This window comes from Octodon degus, unplaced genomic scaffold, assembly GCF_000260255.1.
Source record: "Octodon degus isolate 3935 unplaced genomic scaffold, OctDeg1.0 scaffold00016, whole genome shotgun sequence".
Taxonomy (NCBI): Eukaryota; Metazoa; Chordata; class Mammalia; order Rodentia; family Octodontidae; genus Octodon; species Octodon degus.
The window spans coordinates 6,614,979-6,640,146 of NW_004524592.1; the positions used below are offsets into that span (position 1 = coordinate 6,614,979).

A 25,168-nucleotide genomic window follows, 5' to 3' on the forward strand; every position below is an offset into this window, starting at 1 on the left:
GAAATCCTAGCTCATCTCCTGAAGTTTCTCTAGCCTAAGCAAATTATCTCAAACATTTTCCTCTTCGTAAGATTTTTAAAATGCACTTGGTATGTGGAATTGTATTTATTAATAAGACCAATAGCTGTCTCATAACAGGATTGCTGTTATGATTTGAGAAGGAAGGGTACAGTGCTTAGAATATTGCCTAGTAAAATAAGCCCCAGTAAAGTTGGCTGTTACTGTTTCTTCCTTACATGATGCCTTGCTGCATTTTTCTCGATATAGCAGGGACTTTTTTAAAAATCAATTTTTTGCTCCTGATGTGGGCCTTTTCTTCTGTCTTTTTAGAAACTTTACTGCCTATATATCCATCAAATTAACTTTTCTGTGCTCTGAAAAAAAAGTCTTTGTATACATCACAAGCCAAAACAGTTGCCCCAAATTTGTAAAAGTGAGGTGTATACTCAGTCAGATAATACAGTTTAAGCAGCAAGCCAGGCATGGGGTACGTGCCTGTCATCGTGCTCTGGAAGACTGAAGCAGGGGAAGCTGAAGTTCCAGCCTAGCCTGGGTAACTTAGCGACTTAGACCATATCTCAAAATTTAAAAAAGTAAAAGGGCTAGGGAATGCAGCTCCAAGTAAAGACCCTATGTTCAATCTCCAGTGCCCTAAAACAAAAATGGTACAAGTGGGAATAGGCACACACTGGTAATCTCAGGATTGCAAACTTGAGGCTAACATGAGCAATTTAGCCACACTGTGTTAAAACAGAAAAGAGGGGTCTAGTGCTAGAGATGTGGCTCGGTTACCCTGGATTCAGTCCCCATTAGGGTGTGAGGTATAGAGAGTTGGGGACAGAGGTAGGGGAAAGAGAAGAATTGGCTAAACTTTTTTTAAGAGCCAGGGTGTTGCATTGTGTATCTCCTTTCATGGAGGAATCATGGTTCATGGGTCCTATTGCCTTCCCTTGCCCCTTAGGTATCCAAAAGTGTAGAAGATGGGGTCGTGAGCAGTAACTGGAAGTGCACCTTATTTTTAAGAGTCCTGGAGGAGAGTGTTGTTAAATATCTTCCAATTCAGAGACAGTATTGCATTACAACTAGTCTCATTCAAAATACTAATACCTGTAGTCTCCTGTTGAGAAATGCTGACACACTTTAGTCCTTTTTGTTTCACTGAGCACTTAATATTAGGTGCCTTCTGAGGTTGTATTCAGGGATAATTTGGTAGGTCTGACTTGGGAAATACACATGGAAGCTCCTGGCAGTTTGAGAGAAGTTGTGCCACTGGGTATCACTCTGTGACTGTCTCTTCTATACCCAAAGCAACATCAGTAATATTAGCCTCTCATATTCAGCCATTACCATTTACATCAAAGATGTTTATTAAGACATTTTATAAAATAAGGCTATTGGCCTTATTCTGTAAAAAAATTCAAGGGCTGGCGAGATAGCTCAGCAGACTACTAAGCACCTACTAAGGCAAGCCCGGATACTAGGGGTTCAATCCCTGGCACCACATGCTGCTGCACTGGCCCCACCCCTGGGGGGCACTGAGCTAGCCCCAAGTCTGGGCACAGTGGTGCACACCTGTAATCCCATCACTGGGGAGGCTGAAAGAAGGAGGATCACTATAAGGTCCGAGCTGCATAGTGAGAACCTGTACCAAATACATAAATTTAAAAAATAAAAATTCAACCAACTAAACATAATATCCATCCTTTTAGAAATGTATATTCCATCTGTTTATGGATTTACTATATTGTAGCCAAAATGACTATAGTATTATTCACTTTGCCTGAATGGCTCAGAAAACGTGATTTTGACATATGACCATGAAGAAATTGGACTGTTTACTCTTAAAACACTTCTTCAAAATACACTCGTGGGCAGTATGTTTCCGTCATTGACAGAGTATGTGTAGAACCTACTGACATAGCCAGTCAGTTACTGGTGTGTTTGTGGAAATGCTGAGATAAACCATCAGTCATGTAAAAGTATGATTGTGTATGGTACCATATAATTATGTGATAATAAATAGCTATTATTTGTTTATATATTCATTATACTATACTTGGCCATTAGAGTATATTGACATTCATTTTAAAAAGCTCACTGTAGAACAGTGTGCTGTCTTATGCCAACAGCAGCCTCATAATCTTGTGTTTTCCAAGGCTCTTGATTACAAGAGGTGCAGCCATTGACCTAGACCATCTGGATTTGTGTAAGTGCATTTCACAATGGTCATACAGTGAGATTCTCTAGTGGCATGTTTCTCAGAACATCCCTATAATCAAGCAACAGTGAAATTATCTAAGGACATATTTTAGAATACTCCTATAATTAAGCAACACATGGCTGTGTCTATTTCTTGTAGTTTCATAGCAAAAATAAATAGCTTTAATCCTATTTTTCAAAACGGCATCTTATTACCTTCCTGCAAAAGCAGTTCACTAAATTTTCAGTAGAGGGCAGTAGCATTTTGCTCGCACAGGTTTATTTTTAGGTGGCACTGTTTTCAATAGGAGTATGTACTGAAGTTTCTGAACTAATTCTTTAACTTTTTTGTTTTATTGAATAAGTGTCTTTGAATAAAATGTTCATATTTACATTAGGAATATATATAGAGATGATAAATGACCAGTACATGCTTAAAACTCCTGTTCTAGAAGTGGATTCACTATGGTTCTTTTTTACTCAACTGAGAAAGACTTATGTCAGTCACGATTTACTTGGCCTAACACCGTTTTATAACTGGCCAGCTGTTCAATTTCCTTTATCTAGATTCTTAAATTTTTGAATGTTTTGGGTCTTTCTAACCATTTAGATACATGGTCACAAAATTTATATATTTCTTTTTTTGAGTGGAGAGCTTTAATACTGAAGTGTAGCCATGGCTACACATTTTTATTTTCTTTATAATGATAGGTGCTGTACAGCTCATGATTTTCCATGGAATAGGCCATGTAACATTGAAATTATTAATGAGATATTACTTCCTGCCTTCTCCCTTTGTACCAGACACTATTCTACAGGAAATGTCTCTTTTTACCTTCACAGCCATATAAAATAAGTGTTACAATTATCTTCATTTGATAGATAAGAAAGTTGAAGCAGAATGTTTAAATAACTTGAACAAAGCTACACAGACACTCCTAAGTCCAGAACCTACATTCTTTTCTTTATTATTTTTGCTGCTTATATAGGACATCTAATGTTTATACAGAGAGCTGCAAAATTCCAGAGGTGATATAATGGGAATTGAACATTTTCATTTGAATTTCCACCAACCTTTTTCTTCATCCTAAGTCATCTTAATATTCTCTGAATAGTCTTTTGGATGTGAAGATGGTATCTGTTTCGTCAATAAAGACACACATTTCAGGAATATGTGTGTATATACATTTTTAAAAAAAATTTTAGAGAAAGGTCTATAGCGTGTTCAGGGTCTCAGTACTAGATCGGACTTGTAGAGATCCACCTGTTTACAGCCTCCCAAGAGCTGAGATTACAGCCACGTGCCACCATGCTTCAGTTGCCCTCTTAGGGCACCCCGTGGATGGGGCAGGCACGACATACCCGGGGATTGAACCCCTGGCCCCTGTGCCTGCTTGCAGGCGCTTTAATCTGTTGAGCTATTTTGCCAGCCCTTGCCCACATCTATAAACACGTGTATAGTCTACATATGGATATATTTTTTTAAAAATTAGAGTTAAAACAAAAATTGCAAGTGATACAGAATTTACTTAACAAAGTAATATCAGTTTCATAGTATTTGTTGCAATACAGTGTTGTTTTCCAACCACTTATTCATATTACCAGATAATTGCATGTAAAATTGAAAAAAAAAGAAATAGAAATTAAGAAGAGAAAAAGTACAAACAGAAAGAAATATATGAGAAATTAAAAAGAGATAAAGTACATGCAGTTGAAATGAGATAAAACAAATCAGTTTTATCTGCTCCTTTCCATAGACCAGCAGAAATGCACAGTACAGTTGTCCGAATCATCCTGCTAACATACCTAGATCAGTCTCTTTCCCCCACTCCCTCTCCTGTCCTTTTCCTCAACTCAGTAACTCTTTGCTTTTGAATAAAGAACCTGCATTCTTAACCACACAGGTCTTACTGCTCAGAAGCCTACGTGGATGGCCTTTTTTCCTTTCTGTACTTTCACTCAGTGGCCAATGAAATAAAAACAGAATGTACTTTTCTCAGTCAAACTCTTGATTAGTCATTTCCTGTGTGGTTCATGCTCTTGGTTCTAAGGGCACAAAGGAGGGGTTAACGCTTTTCCCTTCTGTGCCTGCAGAAAGAATAGCTAGTTCTTAATTAACTATAAGCTTAGGTAAGAAAACTAATCTATTTTTCTTACATCTAAAGTCATATGATACATACAGCTAGTGGTGTTTAAATGACTGCTGGGGCAGGTAACCTCTCCTAGTGTCTTCCAATTCTAAGAGTCTTAAGATATTTGTTATTGAGAACTGTCAAAAATACTATCCAATCCAGTTAGTAACTTTAAAAGAATCTTTTAAAAAGCTAGCTGAAGCAGTACCTATTAGCAGATATTAATGACTGTTAAAGATATGGCTGGCTGTAAACATGTTAACCATTCATCAAAAGCATCTCGCTGATGCTGTGTGGTACAATGTTAGTTGCCATTCATTAGATAATGGGTTTAGAAAGCATAACACAGTGTCTACAGTAAAGAGCAAAGGCCAGTGCTGTCTGGCAGCACTCAGCTTAGTACCAAGAATATGTACATATCCAGTCCCTTTATCTGCAGAGAGTAAGTCATGTACTCTTGTAGGCATTAATTTTTCTGTGGACCTCCATGAGGGTACTGAAGCGAGGGTTCTAAGTGAGTCCATTCTGGCGTGAAATTTAACTTCAGCTTCTGGAATCTCCCAGCACTCCCACAGGAGTTCTCATGAGAGACTCAGGCTTCTCCTGTACTGTGAATAGCACATAAATTCTCAAGGGTGGTATCATGTTGGACGAAAATGTCTTGAGCCTTGTTAGATTCTTCTTTATTTTCCAAGTGAGTATCAGTAAACTGAACCCAGAATGGGCTGAGAACAGTTGCAGGAGTTTTCATGAAGTATTCCTTCATCTGTTCTCAATTTATAGACAAGATTGTTTTCCTGCTTTTTTTATTTGTTGTTCCATCTTTAGACTTTCCATGAATAAACTTAAATGTATGAGGTTAGAGTGGGAAAACTTTGTGCAAATTAAAGGGTAGAAATTAAAGGGAAAGAATGTAAGGGAAAGAAAGCCCAGGCGTGGTGGCACATGTGTGATCCCAGCACTCAGGTGACAGAGGCAGGATGACTGCACATTTAAGGCCAGAGTGGCATACATAGGAAGCTGAGCTACACATTGAGACCCTGTCTAAAAAAAAATGACATTAAAGTTATGTTGAGGCCCAACATGGTTAGAATTCAAGGCCAGTACACAGGGAGACAGGCTTGGCATTAGGTTTCAGTTATGTTCTGTTTTTAGAATTAGGGTGGAATAAAACCAAGAGAAGGTAAATGTTTTTGGTTTTTAATCAGCTTAGTAGGGTTTTTTTTTTTGTTTGTTTGTTTTGTTTTTTTTTTTTCCTCGAATGCCTTCAGGGCACTTTTGGCCAGCGGGAGAGTTGTGAGGTTCGAACTCCAGCAACCTGAGGCTGACAGCTTTGTGGAAGCAGTCACTTAAAGGACTGAGCTAGGGCCAGGCCCCCAGCTTAGTAGGGATGTGGGATGTTGATGCATCTGTACAGAATCTATCTCTTGGATCTCCTGTTCCACTTGACACACTGAGATCTGGCTAGGTCCTGGGTCATGGCATTTTCTAGAAATAAAAATACTGAAACTATCCCCACACCAATGACACTAAAAGTTTTAGTTTTGTGGCTTCAGACTTCTTGTCGCCATGAGACAGGAGGATCGCTGTGAGTTCAAGACCAACCTGCACTACAAAAGTGAGCACAAGGCCCCCCCAAACTTGAACCCTGTCTCAAAAAAAAAAAAAAAAAAAAGAATTTGGATCAATGCCTAAAAAAAAAAAAAAAAAAAAAAAAAATTCTTGTGACCAGTAGTGTAAAAATAGTCCCAGGATCCTCTGAAAATCTAGCTCTTCAAACTTCTTTTGAGAACTCAGTCATGGCTTTGGATTTTTCAGTATGTATATGTGAAAAACACTAAATTTCTGTGTTTCCCTGCACCAACTTTGTCACTGACTTCCATGTATGTGCCTGCTGTTAACCTATGCCTTAAAAATCCCACAGGAAAACGGTCAGAACTCTGTTTATATCTGAACTTCCATAATGAAGACTGCAGCAGCCGACATTACCTGGGCCTCAATCTTAGTCATCTAGAATAGAGTGTACTTGTAGAGGCTACTCAAAGTAGAGTGTGCCAGTATGTCAAGTCCAAGCCAATTTCCTGAAGGAGGTTTAAGTTGATGCCAAAGAAAACAGTCTAAACCCAAAGTTCAGGGTGTGAAAATAAAAAGTAGAGAATAAAGTAACTTGATTACAGGGAGAGCATTCCCAATAATTAAAGATGTTTTCAGTTTCCGAGGGTACATGGTAAATTAACATTGAGAATCCCAGATCATTCAATTTCATTTAAATAATGTGCTACGCATACTCCAGAGGAGTGAGAGTGAGTGTTTGGGGACGGAGTACAAAAGGTTAAGGCATACTGGAGTTTGACTTCCTGAGTGATTTGATTCCTTATTAATAATATAAGTACTTCTTTGCACGGTAGATATTTTGATGCACTTATGAACATACAGTGTGTTCTAGTCCACCTACCTTGTTGCTTGATTATTTTAATCTAAGACAAAAAGAATAGGGAAATGCATTTACTTTATTTTATTAATGCATATAATTAATTTCATTAATTCTTCAAGGATTTAGTCTCTGGAGGAAAACAGGTGTGGTCAACAGCTGTACTAAAAGATTATACCACCAGATGGTGCTCATGCGTCAGTCACTTTGGTTTGCAAGCAGTTTCCCTTGATAAAGTCTAACCCATGAGGAAATTTTGGTATTTTTCCGTTTTGCATCTTTTAGCACAAGTTTCCTTAGCACCTAAATATATTTATTTGAGTTTTAAATTTAAGCTGATTAATTCAACATATACCTTGTTTTGGAAGATAAAACCAGCAATTTCACATTTAGTTTGCTTTTGGTATCTTTTACTACATAATTAATGAACTGCTGAATTAAAATATATACTTTTATCAAACTCATTTTAGTCTTTCTTTGTCTTTAAACGCTAGACTGTGCAGCATAAGCTAGCCGAGTTAAAGACACACATATGTGTCACCAGAGCTTTCGTGGACAGCTGTCTGCAGCTGCATGCAGTGAAGCGTCTGGACTCTGCCTCTGCCTCCATGGCAAAATACTGGTACGCCTGTTACAAGAGCGAAACTGCGGGGTGTGTGCACAGTGGCACAGGGTTCTGCTGAGTGTAAACTCAGTTTTGGGGATATAAATGACAACAAAAGTAAGGATCACCTTTTTTTAAACTGTTGAAAAGTCCAAGTAGGCTTATTTTATAATGTGCTAAAAATTTCTCAAGCTGGTATTTAAGTCATAACTTGCTATTGAAAATAAAGTACTAAGAGACTGAAGTAGGATAACTGCTCAGTTCATACAAGAAACAGTTTATTTTCAAATCTGCAGTGCGTCAGCACAGTCAGACAGTCTTAGCGTACTGTACAGTCCTGATTCTGCCATTAAGTAATTTTAACCAGGCTTCATTCTTCCTGGGATGGCTTTTTTTATTGGTGAAATGATTAGGTTAGACAGGATTTTTCTATTTGAGGTGATTTTAGATCTAAGAAAATAATTGTTGAATGAGTGACTGTCCAACCAAAAGTCACATACTCTATTAAGTGAGAAGATATTGTTTAGAAAGACTTTCATTTTGCAATACAGGTAGGTATATTTTAAGATGCAAGAACTTAGAATTTAAATCAGATTGTAGATGTAGATTTAGTTTCCTCTTGTTAAAAAATTCTTACATCTCATTAGGCCAAAAGTAACCTTGAAAAAAATTCCTATCATTATTATTCATTAACTTGGTTCAGCTTAGTCATAGGTTAAAAAAAAAGGGGGGGGGAATGTGCTTTATATAGTGATTGCTGTAATCACTATATAAAGAAGAAATAGGACAGTTTGCAAAGTAACGTGGAATTATTAGAAACTAGAGCTAATGTAAAAATGTAAATGTAATGTAAATGTAAAAAATGGAGACTTTTTACATTTATATCAAGTGCTTTGACTAGTGTAGAAAAGTGTAAAAGATGTAGATATTTTGGGGAAAAGAAAAGTTATATAGTTATTGACCTGTTCCTTTAAAAAAAGTTTTATAGACATAAGTTTTTATGGGTATAGCAGCATGGAGTGCACCTGGTTGTACCCCCGTAAAACTTCGCTGAAATACTTGCCAGATAGAAAAACTTACTGAGTTCCAAATATCATTGCTAGCTGGAGATTTTTCTGTTTAGGAACATCTTTACCTGTCCGATAGCTTGAGTCAAAAATTATTTTAACAACAACAAAAAATGTGTCTGTGGCTACCTTTGCCTTATATTTTCAACTATTGCAAACAGAAGAGTTTTGAAAGGACTTAGATTTTTTAGTGAAAGTGAATTAGAGCCCTATCTCCATGGATTTTATTCATGCACAAAGGCCTGGGGGTGAGCCCAGCACTGCCCAACAAATATAACTACTGTGATAAAATCAGAAAAGACTCCTCAGGTTCTTTGGAAATCTTCCTCTGAATAATAACCCTAAATAACTTTTTAATGGTTCCTAAATAGTGAAGTGTACTTCAGTAAGCTATCTACCTCAGTTTTCAATTTTGCCATGGGCTTATTTCTAGAAAATTAGCACCTTAAACTTTTTTTTTTTTTTTTTACCATTTTTGGAATTCAGAATTGTAATCTTTAGAAAAAAAGTAACATCTTTGGAAAGAAAAAGACACTGCCAAGAGCAAACTAGATGGAATTAGATGGCTGAGTAAATTAGATCATACTGAGAATCTAAGCTAGACCTAATCAGTCCTCAGTACAGCCTTTTCAAGCCAGAAATAGCCAAAACCTAATAGTCTTGAGTGTTTACCTTTTGTTTCTAGCCTTTAGAAAAATGCAGCCAGAAGTAAAATTGAAGGAAGGTATTCCTTTATGTGAAAGTTCTATTGCAGTTATTTTATATGTAACTTTTATCATCTTTTTGATAGGTTTATTTTAATTCTTTGATAAGTATATACATTGCATTTAAATCATCATAAATAATATCTTGCTTATAGTGCCTCTCACAAATACTTATTTTACACTTTTCTGCTTTTTATCTTGCTCATCCAGGGCATCTGAGCTACAAAACAGCGTAGCCTACGACTGTGTACAGCTCCATGGAGGCTGGGGGTACATGTGGGAGTACCCCATTGCAAAGTGAGTACCAGAACTCTGTTACGCCGTTCTTACTGACGCAAAGGACGGATGTTTCCTTCACTTTGCACATCAAGTATAGAGGGAAAGAAAGTACAAACATTTTGTATTTTTCAGCTGACTGCAGAATATGTTTGTGCAAATTAGAAGCAGCTTTATTTTTTAACAACTCATGATTAGAATTGTCATTTTTTTAAAAAAGAGCTCACATACCGAAGCTGGACGCCTGGCTGGGCTTTGAAGAACACATAGCACTTTTCATCATTGTATAGTTTTTGCAGTGCTGGAGCTTGGGCCCAGCCCCTTGCACGTCTAGGTAGTGTGAGCTACCATGGGGTTAGACCTGTAGCAACATTTATAAGCAAGCAAGCAAAAATAGCAATATGGAATTTGCATACTGGAAGGATATAATATACCTTATTTAATTATGTGTTTTGCTTTGACAGGTAATTGTTTATTTTTTCCAAATAGAATTTTCATCTCTTCAAGTTAGAGGAAATGAAATGCACCTCTTTAAGTATGTGTGAATATTGTTAGCTTGAAACAATGGTACCTTGTGCATAGGGAATGTCATCTTCCTCATTTCTTTTTCCTTGTGTTTCCATTGTTTCCTCTTTCCTTCTTCCACTGGGCTTCTGCCTCAGTTTCCTCATGACACATTTCTTTATTATCTTACAAAGTATCTTTTTCGTCTTTCTTTCTTTCTTTCTTTTTTGTATTATGGTAGATTAAACTCAGGAGCTTTGCACTGAGCTACTTCCTCATTCTTTTTTTAATGTTTTATTTTGGGATAGGGTTTTGCTAGAGTCTGGGCTAGAATGTGAGATATTTCTGCCTCAGCTTCCCGGAGTGTTGCTATTACAAGCATGCACCACCACCCCTGCTTTTATCCTTCTTTACAGTATTTTCAGTTCATAAAATTGTCCAGAGAAAGTATTGATGTATATTTAGAAAAGTTCGTTTTAATTCTGAATTTGAATGCCATAAAAGTGCCATGGGGTGCCAGGGAGAAAGCTCAGTAGAATAAGCACTTGTCTGGCAAGCACAAGGGCCTGAGTTAAATCCCTGGTTCTGCAAAAAAAAAAAAAAAAAAGAATGCTATTGGTTTCTAAAAACATATGCTAACTTGTATCTGAATATAGGGGGTTTAAATAAAAAAAATCAAACTTCCTGATGCTTTCTTTTGAAATTATCAGTTTTATGTATAATGTAAAAACTGATACGCTTGTACTCTGTACAGAGGAAAATAAGCATTTTATTAGAATCTTAAGAACAGAAGCTATAACATAGATATAATTTGCTAACATTCTCTGATTACTGGCAGCTCTGAAAACTTTAGTTTATTAGATATAATTTATAACTGTAAAAGCTGAGCATTAGCCAGAGTTGTTTCTCTTGTTAATGTAGGCATGAAATAGCTCAGTGATTCCTTTTTGTTTCTTTAATCAGTCCCTGAACTTGGCTTTCATTTGTCCTTTCTGAATTGCTTTTAATAGACCTTAGACGGGTGTGTGTGTGTGTGTGTGTGTGGTACTGAAGATTGGACCTACATCCCCAGCCCTTTTTGGTTATTTTCTATTTTGAGACAAGTTCTCAGTTAAGTCCCTAAGTTGCCTACCTGGGCTTGAAGTTGTGAGCCTCCTCCTTCCCTTGCCACCCAGCACGCTGTGGTTGTGGGTGTGTGCTGCCACACCCAGCTAGCAGATCTCTTTTAAATCTTTGTGTCGTCATGAAATAAACATTGAGTGAGCTAGTACAAATTTAAGCATCACTGGAATTTTTCCTGTGCATTTTTATGTTTTACTCAGAGTATTCATCCATCATATTCATAATATTCACAGTGCTTAGAAAATGACATAGAAGTAGATGTTTATGTTTTTCTGCTTAACTGTGTTGTTATAACCACCACTGGGAATGCAGTCATGGAGTGGTTTCGTGTTTGTGTAGCTTAGTTCAGGTTCCAAGAAAGACATACCAGATGCAGAGGAGCCAGCCATCTGAATCATTGAAGATTAGTGTGCTGTAAACTGTGGTCTGCTTTCTCAGAGTTTTTTCCTTCATATCAGTAGCAAGCAAGACCTGATGGCTTATTTAAAATCCTTGCTTTCAGTTTGAAAAACTTACGTGTCCTGTGAGGAATAATAATTACCCAGTTGGCCACCATGTTAGTTCAAAGACTACAAATCTTTATCTCGACCACTATTTATCTCCCCAAAGGTAATATGATTCTGTCACATCAAATCAAGTAAGCTGAGTAGACACATAAGGCGATACGTGGGTCTACATGCAGACTTTTTTGTCCTGGTACCTTCATGTCAGATAAGAAAATCCATCTGCTTGTGATTCTTCCATCCCCTAATTAAGCTGCATTGCTCATTACCCATGTATAACTTATTGCTGTGTCTTGGTTTCATAGGTAAAATAAAAATACTTTGTTCCCCCACTCCCATATTTTCTTTAATAAACCCAGCATGTGGGCATATTTGTCTTATTCATTGGAGTGGGACTCTGAGAAGTGAGGCTAAAGCTTGGTTACTTGACAACTTCTGTGTCAGGCCAGGAGAGGCAGCCAGACATGAAGAGCTTCAGTGCCGTGTAGTTAAACATTTCCTCTATTGCTATTTTTTGTTAACTTTACTTGATGACCAAATTTAATTAGTAACCTATGAAACGTCCACTGATCTCTGTCATTAACTACTCCTTTGGAACTTCTTTATTGTGAGGAAAAAAGTGCCCTGGCCAGTCTGAAACAGCCTGAGAGCCTCAGAGTTGCCGATGAAGGAAGCTCCTCAACATGCAAGTGCCTGCCTTTGAGGGAAACTATAAAGTCTGTCCAGGAAGGAGTATACATGAAAATATAAATGTCTGGATTTTAAAACTTTCAGCAAAAAGTACTGAGGTTCTAAATTTCCTTTGCAATACAATAAATTACATCGGTAAATATTTACTTAGTGCCCATTTGTTTGCAAGGTACTATGATGAATGTGAAGAAATGTAAATCCAGAGTTGGTCAAGTTCCTAGAGAGCTGACACATTTCATTTGTCTTAAAAATTAAATAAATAGCCTAAGATTTTAATTCAGAAAAAAATTCCTTTGATCTTGTCTGCTAGAAAATTCTAATGCTCAATAATTAGCCCCAAGTGCCTGCATCATTGAAGGACTGTGACATAATAAAAACAATACTTTCTAAAGAGTTAGGATATTTAACATTCAAATTCCAATCTGCCAGCACCTGTATTGTGACTTATAAATGGTATGGTAACCATTAATTAGTAAATTCTGTGATTCTGGGTTCTTCTACATGAAAAATTTTCATAGTATTTATTTTCTTGTTCCCAGAGCTGAGAGGTTAAATTGAGATGAGAAGAAAGTAAAAATAACCAGACAGTGGCAGGCATGGTAGCCATTGTGGCTTTCAGAATCACTGACAGTGTGTCTTTCTGTATGACGGTGGCAGTGAAGTCTGCCACTTGGTATTTTAACCCTGTAAGTCACTGAAATGAATATTAATGTTCTCCAAAAATAATTTACTTTTTTATAGATATAGTGTTTTATAAAGCATCTATTTATACTACTGATGATAATAGAGTAATAGTGGTGATACAAACTAAAAGAATAATGAAAGATACCTAACTTCTATAGTTTTTTGGTCTTTGTTTCGTTTTGTTTTGTTTTGTTTTGCGCAACTGTTTCACTGTGTAGTTAAGGCTAGCCTTGAGCTCACATTGTAGACCAGACTAGCGTCGAACTTGCAGTCATCTTCCTGCCTCAGCTTCCTGAGTACTGGGATTATAGGCATACATCACCATGCCTGGCTTAGTTTCTTTTTGCTTTAAAACAAGTATATTTCAACTTCCTGGGAAAAATCAAAAGATAACAAATACTTATGATATTTCACATATTTCAAAAATTGCAACATACTTTTGAGAATGTTTTTATATATGCTGGATTTTATAAACTTAAATCAGATGAAAATTACAAATTTGACTTTGAATTTGAAATCTCTTTAAGGAAACTAAAAAGGCTATCTAAATTATCAGTGCCTTAATATATTTTTAAATATGTCAACCTGGGAAAATAAGTAAGTTATGATGAACTTTTATTGCTTGGATTTCATTAAATGTGTACTTTAACAGCTACTTGGTAAAATGAATTTCAAAATTTTAATATCTTTTGTTTATATAAAATCAATTATCTTTCAATTTATCTAGAGCTTATGTGGATGCCCGGGTTCAGCCAATCTATGGTGGTACCAATGAAATAATGAGGGAACTGATTGCGAGAGATATCGTCCGTGACTAGTAGACATCTGCCCGCATCCTGGAATCCTATTATAGCTGATCAGATTCTAAATCTACTCAAGACAAAGTGTAACCTGGACAAGAAGGAAACATGGCCCGTGTTTTCATGTGCTCTGTCTGCAGAGAGAAAAAAGTCAAACACAGTAATGCAGTGCATGGAGGAGTGTTTGAATCCAATAACTTAAACCCTCTCATAAAAGGTTTAATTTTTAATTTTTTATATGAAAGTTAAAAATTTCCTAACTCCAGAAGCCTTAACTTAATTCTAAAATTCTAAACTTAAATTCTGAATTTAAATTTATGTAAACCCTTACAATTGATGTAGAACTAATTTTATGTTGTCCGGCTATAAAAATATTAGTAATGTAGACCATGGACTTATAAAGGGGAAATAAGTATACTTTAGAATGTGAAGTCACTCAGCTATTTCTGTTGTGCTGGAAATCCCAGAGGACACTGGTAGTACTTTGCTACTCTAACCCCGATTTTTAAGCAGTGAATGGAACCTATTCTTCAAAATACCACATTGTATGCTATCAACATATGTAATTATTATGTATCAATTAAAAATAAAATTTCTTAAAAAAAAAAAAAAAAGCACCTGTCCAGAACATCTCTGTGAAATGCTGAGGAGTGAGGAGCTGCTCCCAGGGAAGCGGGTGTGAGCGCTTTCTGCATTCTGCTGTGGAATCCCCAGCTCACCTTACCGACCCCAGTTGGAGAATTGGCTTCTTCTCCTCGGTATGGACATGGGGGCTTTAACACATTTTCATCTCAGTTTATAAGAGAAAACAAAAATAACCCATCATCCTTAAATTTCAAAATGCTGCTAGTTATCAAAGTAATAGCTTTTATTTTGTAGCAATGTAATTTCTTCACAAGTTTAACCAGTATTTTATATCTTCTGTAAGCAAGGCTATTTTAAAACGTGATGGTAAGAAGAAACAAACATTTCAAATTATATGTTAATTACAGTAAGGCAAAGCATTTAAAATAGGAAAGGTACATTTGACTTAAAAATTTAAAGAAATTTAAAGTACTAATTTTTAAGCTGGTAACATCATTTTGGTAATTTCTTTGTGTATACTGGTAAAATGATGAATAACACCCTTCTAAAATGGAAATATGCAGTATGCTCAAAACTATGGTTGTTTATATATTTTTCTTATTGTCATCAATCCTCTCAAAATACCCCCTTGCTTCAATTGCACTTGCCCTGTGCTCTCATGGCTGCCTTAACGTCCTGAACGGATTCAAAACAATTAACTTTCATGGTCATTCTGACTTTGGGGAAGAGCCAGAAATCACACGGTGCCAGACCCAGGGAATAAGGTGGATGAGGACGTACTGCAAGGTCTTTACTTGACAGGAATTGCTTTTAAAGTTAATTATATATACAGATTAAAAACCAGACTGATAGGCCGAATAACATATAAACCATATTAGACAAATAACTAAGTTAAGATACATTTTAAGATACATGGTCTGCACTTGAAAGTTTTGTCTTTTTATTTTTGTTCTGTCTCCTTATTTCATACTTTGTTTTTCATATAAAAGAAACCAGTAATATTTAAAATTCTATGAGCTATTTCCCTTCACATTATAGTTTCAAGGTGCATCCATTTTCCTACAAATAACTCATTTATCCTTTATAAGAGAGTAGTACTCCATTGTGTATAAACACCACAATTCTTTTATCTATTCATGTGTTAATGGACATGTAGCCTATTTCCAAGATGTAGCTATTCTGAATTGTGCTGCTATAAAGATGGGTATACATACACTGCTGTGGCATGAGGTCCTTGGGGAATATACCTAGGAGGGCAATCGCTGGGTCAAAAAGAAGTTTTGTTTTCAGTTTTTGGAGGAATCACGATAGTGATCCATAGTGGTTGTAGCACAACGTTTCTTAATTGCTCTCATAAGTCCTTATGATATTTACTGTACTATTCCTAGGTACAAACGCAGTTCACAAAACTCCATGAAGTTCAAAAAACAATATCACCTTGATGTTGGAGCTTAATTGACATACTTTTTAAAAAAAAACACAAGGAAAATTGAGTGATTTCCATTAGTACTTTGAATCTTGGCCTTAGGCTCATAACCATAGACCCACAATTCATCTCCTGTGATATTTCTTTTTTTTTTTTTCCTGTGATATTTCTTATTAAGCTGGAAACTGAAGTGACTGCAATGAAACTGAGGAATGTGCTTGCTTTTGTTCACCAGTCAAAATGTTTGGAACAAATTTTGTATTTACTCGTGATAGAGCCAGGGCAAGTCCAGAAGATACAAGTAAATTACATGAGGACGTTGCCCAAATACCTTATGGCTCCTACACCTGCTATATTGTCTTCATTTCCCAACATACACCTGTGACATTGAGTATACCATATAATCAGCTGTCATATGGCACTGTCAGCTATACAGGCCCTGCCTGCAAGTGGACAGCTACAGCATTACTGTCCCTTTCTGGGATGTCAATAAAAGACAGCAGTTAAAAAACAAAAAAAAAATCACAGTGGAGTAAACTTAAGACAATACTCATGATAATACATTTTGCCTTTAAAAATTGGTCAGATATACAACTACATACTGACTCAAGGGCTGTAACCAATAGTCTGGCCAGATGGTCAGGAACTTGGAAGGAGCATGATTAGAAAATTTGTGACGAAGAGGTATATGGATAGACCTTTCCATATGGGCATAGGATGTAAAAATATTTGTTTCCCATATAAACGCTCACCAAAAGGTGGTATCAGCAGAAGAGGACTTTAATAATCATATGGATAAGATGAGCCAATCTGTGGATAGTGGTCAGCCTCCTTTTTCAGCCATCTCTGTCATTTCCCAGTGGGCCCATGAATAGAGCGGCCATGGTGGCAAGGATCTATGCATGGGCTCAGCAACATGGACTCCCACTCACCAAGACTGATCTGGCTACAGCCACTGCTTCATGTCCAATATGCCAACAACAGAATCCAAGACTGAGTCAGCAACATGGCATCATTCCGCAGGGTGATCAAGCTGCAACCTGGTAGCAGGTTGATTATATTGGACCACTTCCATCATGGAAGGAACAGCTCTTTGTCCTCACTGGCATAAGCACATATTTTAGATACAGAATTGGCTTCACTGAATGTAATGCTTCTGCCAAAACTCCCATCCATGGACTTACAGAATGCTTTATTCACCATAATAAAATTCCACACAGCATTGCTTCTGACCAAGGAACACATTTTACAGCTAAAAAAGTAAAATAGTGGGCTCATGTTGATAGAATTTACTGGTCTTATCATGTTCCTTACCATCCAGAAGCAACTAGATTGATAAAAAGGTAGCATGGTCTTTTAAAGACAGTTAAGAGAGTTAGTTAGGTGATAGTAGTTTACAGGGCTGACATAAGGTACTTCAAAAGGCTGTATGTGCTCTGAATAAGTGTCCGCTGTCTGGTACTGTGTCTCCCATAGCCAGGATTCATGGGTCCAGGAATCAAGGGGTGGGAGTAAGAATGGTACCATTCACCATTACCCCTAATGATCCACTAGCAAAATTTTTGTTTCGTGTCCCCACAGTCTTACGTTCTGCTAGACTAAAAGTCCTAGTTTAAAAAAAAAGGGGCTTATACCAAGAAGCACAACAATGATACCATTAAACTGAAAGTTAAGATTTTTCCCTGGTCACTTTGGTTTACTCATGCCTCTGAGGGAACAAGCTAAAAAGGGAGTCACAATGTTGTCAGGGTAATTGACCCAGATTATCAAAGAAAAAAATTTATATATATATATGAATACAAACAATCCCTTAGAGTACCTCTTAATATTACCATGCCCTGTTGTTAAAGTTATTATGGTCCAGCGTCTTCAAAAATAAAAATATAGGTAACACCACCACCAAAAAGAAAAAAAAAGACCTGCTGAGGTGCTTGCTAAAGGCCAAAAAATATGAAAAAAGACAGTAAAAAAAGATAGTTCTAAATACCAGATACAACCCAGTGATCAACTACAAAAAATGATTATAATTATGCTAATTCACCCCATATGATTGTTATAATATTGATAGATTTACTAACAGTTCTTAAAGATTATTAAACATGTTAATGTTAAAGTTATAAAATGATTAAGCATAAGCATAAAAAACTTAACCTATTTTGATAAGAAAATTAATGCACTTCCATTTGTAAACAAGGTAGTTATAACATGTTAGGCCCACATATATATATGTATTTTAGTATCTGCAAACTGGTTTAAAATATATGGCTAGTTGCTGAGTTGAGAAGGGGTGGATTGTAGTGGTTAATACATTGTGTCATTTTAAGAAGTCAAAAGCTTAACTAAATCCCAACAATTCCACACCCTGGGGCATGGAGGCCCCTCCTTAGGGTGTGGAGGCCCCACCCTAGAGTGACTTATCACTTAACAGATATAAAAGGAGAAAGGATGGACTGTTTTACTTCCTCTGAGGAACAGCTTAGACTGTCCTGGCTTGTAGCACAGACTCTTTGACCTCTGCCTTAGATCCTTCAGCCTTCTAGTATAGACTCATCAGCCTTCAACAGCAGAACTATCGGCCTCCTGATACAGACATACACAAAACCCTACAGTGACCTCCAAAGCTTAGACTAAATCCTTCAGTCTCCAGTGTGCAGACACCCTATACATGCCTCCTCCTCTGACCCTGGCTGACCATCATAAGCCAATCTTATAATTTCTTGAACATTTATACATCTTGTGTTATATATGTTCCTTGTATTACATCTAGCTGGGGATATAGCTCAGTGGTGGAAGTGCCTGCCTGGCAAGTGCAAGGGCCTGAGTTCAATCCTTGGTACCGCCAAAAAAAAAAAAAAAACCCAAAACAAAAAAAAAACATCCTTGTATTATATCTGTTCCTCTAGTAAACACCTAAAACATCCAAATTGTCCTCTTAAGACTCAAGATAAACTCTTAGGTGTAAAAATAAAATAGTTACCTAGTCCCAAATTTCAACAGCACAAGGTATAACAATTCTATTCCAAAAGGTAGAAATGGAAATCCCAATGAAAAAAATGGAAGAGCATTCTTCACAGAATGAGAGAAAAATACCCCAAATTCATATGGAGTCAGAAGAGACCAAGAATAGCAAAATCAAACCTGGGTAACAAGGAAAGTAGGAGACATCCCAACTGCAGATTTCAAATTATATTACAAAGCAACAGTGATAAGAACAGCATGGTAGCTGGGTATGGTGGCACATGCTATAATCCCAGCACACAGGAGATAGGAGGATCTCTATGAGTTCACGTTCAACTTGGATTACATAGTGAATTCAACGCCAATCTGAACTATAAAGCAAGATCCTGTCTCAACAAAACAAAAGCAAAACCAAAAATCTAGAATGATAACTGGCACAAAAACAAACATGTAGATCAATGGAACAGAATAGAAGAAATATAGATTGTTTAGTAAATGGTGGTGGGAAATCTTCCACATGCAGAAGATTGAATGTAGACCCATATATCTCACAAGTATTAAAGTAAAATCAACATGGAACAAAAAATCTGAATGTTAAAACAGAAAGATTTAATCTTCTGGATTATAAAATAAGAAGAACTCTTGAAGACATAGGCATAGGCCAGCACTTCCTGAACAGAACCCAAAATGTATAAGAAATAACACCAAAAATCAGCAAATAAGATTATATCAAACTGAAAAGCTTCTCCACAGCAAATGAAACAATGAACAGAATAGACAGTCTACAGAATGGGAAAAAAAATTACCAGAAATCCCTAATACAAATGACTAATGTATAGAATATATAAAGAACTCAAAAAATTAGGCACCCAAATAAAAGACTCAATTAAAAAATGGGCAACTAAAATGAATAGGTACTTCACAGTAGAAGTCCAAATGGCCAATGAATATATGAAAGAATGCTCATCATCACTGACCACAAAAGAAATGCAAATTAAAACAATGAGATTCCACCTTACTATAGAAAGAACAGACTACCATCACAATGTTAAACAGGAATGGAGAGAATAAAGAGAAATCTTTACTGTTCTTATCCTAAGGGGAAAGTGTATAGTTTGCACATTATATATGAGTTTTTAAAGTTTTTTTTTTAAATAGGAGGGCTTTGAGGAGATTTGTGAAGGTTCTTAATTTGATGTTAGTTTTAATCATTAATGAATATTCATTCTGCCAAATACTGTAACTTTTTACATCAATAAGGTGATCATAGAGTTTTTCTTCTTTGGCCCATTGATAAACTATATGTCTTAGACTATTCCTGCTGATATAAAGAAATATGCATACCAGTAACGTATAAATAATAGAAATATATTTATAACATTTCTAGAGACTGAAAAATCCAAGATGAAAGTGTTGGCAGGTTCACTGATTATAAAGGACCAGCCTTTGCTTCCAAGATGGCACTTTGGACATTGTCCTCTGTTGGGGATGAACACCGCATCCTCCCATGGCAGAATGGCAGGAAGTCAACAGCCAACTAGCATTTTCTCAAGCTCTTTTATAAGTGATCCCATGATGAGAGCTGAGTTCTTACGGTGTTGCATTAAGGATCAAGTTTCAGCATTTTTGGGGGGATACAAAACAGTCAAAATATAGCACTATTTATTTATTTTGGAGACAGGGTGTCCTTGAGTTGAATTTGGATTTGAAATATTGAACCAGCCTTGTATACTTGATATTAACTCTATTTGGTCATTATGTTTTATTCTTTAAACACATTGTTTCCTTTAGTTTAAAAACAGTTCACTGATAAGTTTTGTGTCTTATAAGGGATATGGCACTATAATTTTGTTTTCACGCACTGTCTTTTTCTAGTTTTATTATGATAATGCTGATCTTATAAGGTAAGTGGGGGATTATTTTTTTCCTTTTCCTACATTGTAATTTGCTAGAGGAAAATAATTCTGGTAACTTATCTTGTAGAATGTCCATCATTATTGATTTATTCATTCATCTCTCATGGATTCTATTCTTCTATTTTCTGTGTTTCCTGAAAACTGATATATTTAAAGGCTTAATTAGATTTAGGCTTACCCTTTTTGCCCAGATAACTTAACAAATAGTATTACTAATATTCTGTATCACATCATGAAACACATAATTAGTTCCTTATTTTTAATAATTCTGAAATTGATCAGTGGATACTGATACTATTAGTCTGATGCTGCCAAAAAAAATTCCTATCAAGATATTAACATCTTGGTTTTTGCCCCTATTATTTATGAGCTCTGTTATTTCATTACAATTGCAAAAACTACTTCACTATTTTTTTTACTCCTTTTACAGTTATTAACATTCATAAAGAACTTTCATCAGGTTTGTGGTTTCCCTATATGTCCATTGGGCCACAGAGGAATCAGAAGCTGAGATACAGAAGTGCAAGAGGTTTATTGAGAGGTAATAACTATGACAACAAAAATAGGAGAAAGTCGTATAGGCCATGTAAAACAGAATCTCTGACCATGAAGTGTGTTTGGCAAAATCTTGCCCAGCCCAGTGGGGAGTTGTGGAATAGATTGCACATTAGATAGAAAACCCAACCAGCTCTATTTCCCATCTATTGTCCCAAGACTGCCTAGAACAATGCTCCTGTTCAAGAGTAGATGTGAATCTCATAGGCGCTAACAGTTGGAGGCTGTCAGCTGTGTTTCTTACAGTAAAATAGCTTGGTTTTTTTTGAAGGGAAATCTAGGAACAGCATGTACATAAATACAATATCATAAAATATAATTTGTAAATGAGATTTAGAATAAGTTCTTGATTTTTTTCTTTTTATCAATGTTTGACATATTGAATGGGTATTGTAGCAACTTCCAATGGCAAGGACTACAAAAAATTTAATGACTTCTTTGGTTTATTGCAGTGGTTATTCTTTTTAATTTGTAGATTGTTTCATCTTAGGCCAGTAAGAGCCCTTCCAGCTTTGTTCCTGTTTTTTCTATTCATTATGTAAAATGTAAAAAATACAGAGAAATGTTTAAAGAACTATGTGTATTACCCATCTGTGGCAGTTATCAATTCATGATCAATCTTGACTGGTCAATCATGTAGCAATCAATACATTCTTACAACTCTCATAGATACTTAAAATCAATACTAGAGCTGGGTATGGTGCTGTACAACTGTAATTCCAGCACCTGGGAGGCTGAGGCAGGAGAATTAATATGAGTTTGAGGTTAGCCTAGGCAACATAGTTCAAAACCAGTCTGAGCTATGTAGTGAGATCTTACCTCAAAATAAATAGATAAATAAGTAAATACCAGACATCATATAATCTTGAGTATTATTAACATGACCCATTATTTATGAGAATATCTTTGTTATCTGGCATAGCAACATTTCCATTTCTTATTATGTACAATTTCTACAGAAGAGTAATATCAGCTGTCTTCAGATATCTCTAGTTTTATTTATTGGAATACTTTCTGCTCTATCAATTTTTTTGTTTATTTTGCATCCTCTTTATTTAAATCATATTGATTATTGAAATTTATACTTTTCCGTATCTTTTCCTTAAAGCTATACACACACCAGTGTTTTATTTTATCATATCCCAAGAGCAGTTATATTCCATTTTACAGAAGAAAATAATATCAGATAGAGTGATTTCTTTTGCAAGAAACAAAACCCAGATTAATTTTGGCTTAAAAAATGAAGGAAGGGCTCAAAAATCTAGAAAATTGAAAACTGGTTGAACAGCTTGCATTTGTCATGATAGACCCACTTTACCAGTTGCTTTGTATCTCTCTGTTCTGTCATTTATGATATAGCTTTAACTTTGAAAGTAGCTTCTTTGACGGAAGTGAGATGTACTTTCTTTTTCTTGTGCAGGGTAAGAATGTACTGCTCCACATTTTGGGTATAAGAACTGAAATTCATTCTGAAGAGGTTAATTTTGGTGCCGAGGCCTGTGAACCAATGAAAATGTACAGGAAAATAAAATGTGTGATTTAATACAATCCATTTAGTCCTCTTTGGGAAATGGAGGTAGGAACAGATTCACTATGGTAATTCATTATTGCTAATCTCAGGGTTTATTGAATGTATCCATGCCTTAAGATGTACAGGTCTTCCAAAATATAAAACTGGAATTGTTTATGTTGACAGACATTTTCTTTCAGGTTCATGTTAAGTCAACATGAGGTCATCAGTCAAATAATTTTTTAGATAATTTTTTAAAATAAAAATTTCTGTGATGTATGTACTACATATGTGCCACTATAATTAGAGATGGTTAGACATTAAACAGTCCAGGCATTGTCACAAACTACTTCAATGACATCCCATTAGAGAACAACAAATTAGATAAAAGGTTCTTTATGTACTAGGTAGATGTGATTGACTTAAAAGTTTATTCTATACCAAAATGGAGATTTTTATGTGTTACAAAAGGTCATCATGATTGTCATGCTAAAATAGTATCACTTTTGCTCTCATATTTTCTCTGTCAAACTATATAACTCTTGTCTCTTAATATTCTACAGGGATTCAACTACTAGCACACCCATAGTTGGTAAGAAATAACAGTTCTCTGACTATATATTGCAAAGTGCTTAACATTCAGATAAAATTATAGTAATCAAGCTCACAGCTCCCACTGTAATACTTAAGTCACTGATCTTGACTTCTGGGTATTCAATAACTCAGGATTAGAGACCCAAACTTGAAAGATAGATGGGCTAAGATGACAGCAGTATTGTGGCCCTGGCCCTCTGAGGTCAATGAAGACCCAAAATATGAGGGAACCTTTTGTTTGAGAGCTAACAACTCTGGTGAGTCTCCCAACCTCCTGATGAGGGAGACTGTTGGCCCACAGAGGATGAAAAGCAACAATATATGTTGTGCCTAAGAAGAATCCCCAAGAAAGAAAACACTCCCAAGCTTTCAGAGAAAGCAACTTGTTCAAGTAATGCCAGTGACTCAGAAAAACTGAACAACGCTGTACATGGTTCCACAGTAAATCCCAAGGAGACTTAACTGGTCTTGATAGATAGTAAGAGATTAGTTTTTATTAACGCGGGTTTCACTTTAACTTGGTCTTGAGCATTCAGCAGATACACAGCCAATCTTGTATAACCACAAGATGTAGAAGGCAATGCCATAATAACAAGCTAGATATAGGAAGGGACTCCAATCAGGAACCACTTCTGGCAATTTCTAGCTATACATGTAATTGATCACTTATGAGTCATTAACAAAAACTACATAAAATCAATGAAATCTCAACAAAAATGGTAAGATTAGCTAAAACTAGAGAGGCTTGTGACAAAATGTCAGGGGGCTGGCGAGATAGCTCAGTGGACTAAAGCACCTACTTGGGAAAGTGCAGGGACAAGCTGATTGATCCCCAGCAGCACATGCCACACCAACCCTGTCCTCAGGGTGGGCTGACCTGGCCACAGAGTCTGAGTGTAGTGGCACGTGCCTGTAATACCAGCAATGGAGAGGCTGAAAGCAGGAGGCTCACCATGAGTCCAAGCTGGGTTAGTGAGACGCTGCAACAACCATATATTAAAAAAAAGAAAAACCAGACTCTGTCAGTAGACAGATCCCTATTTGAGTCCCATAAAAGCTGTTTCTAGTCTCAGCTCTTTCTCAAACCTGCTTTTCCACTGTAGTTTTCATGCTTTGATTATACATGCTATAATTTCTTTTTAAAAATTATCTTGCAAACTCTGAATTATCATGCTGAGTACACCAATGATAAATATGCTAAATTTTTTTCTACTAGCACCCACCAGATCAGCCTCAAAAAAAGAGTTCATAATTCAGAGAAACAAAAGTGAGACTGACTTCTTTCCATTTTTATTCCATCTAGGCTACAGGGTGGGTCTTTCCTCTTCGGTAAATCCATCATTTAGATACACCCACAACTGCCTAAGCCAATCAGCTAGGCATTTCTTGCTCATGTTGACAAAACACTAAACTGTCACACTGACTGTATGTGTATCACCTTCAGTGAGCCCCCGAGAAATTGCACTGATGTTTATATTTCATATGAAGTAAATGAAATATTGGAATATTTTTTCAATTGCAGAGATTTCTGATCAATCCTTGAGGATATGCCTATTGATAGACCAGGGAATAAATGTTCTAGAAGCAATATGTTCATCATTTAATTTTTTATGCAAATATCTTCAGTGGCTCCATTATTTTCTCTGAAATACAGATTGAACATTCCTCAATTCGCATCAAAGCCTTCCATTTTTTGGTTCAAATCTACCTTTACATACTTTTCTGCACCATTATTGGTAAAAATTGCATTAATATATGTAGCATTCTAAATTCCTATAGGCACAGGTATGCAGCAGGAAAAATGGAATACTGCAACAAAAATCTCTTTTAAATTTCTTGTTTAAAATCCCCATCCCCAGGGAAGAGAAGCTGTAGAAGATCATTCTCCATGTAAGATCTATTTTTTAT

At 36.1% G+C, this 25,168-nt stretch overlaps 1 protein-coding gene across 1 annotated transcript in view; it reads left to right on the plus strand.

The window, feature by feature from the left end:
* The window catches only part of Acadl (acyl-CoA dehydrogenase long chain), a 46,106-nt gene extending 31,790 nt beyond the window's left edge, over positions 1-14,316 (plus strand). The window contains exons 9-11 of the mRNA XM_023710046.1: positions 7,257-7,384; positions 9,348-9,434; positions 13,644-14,316. Coding sequence (XP_023565814.1) covers positions 7,257-7,384; positions 9,348-9,434; positions 13,644-13,734 — 306 coding nt within the window. The 3' untranslated portion in view covers positions 13,735-14,316. The remainder of the gene's footprint in view (positions 1-7,256; positions 7,385-9,347; positions 9,435-13,643) is intronic.
* The last annotated feature ends 10,852 nt before the right edge of the window (positions 14,317-25,168 follow it).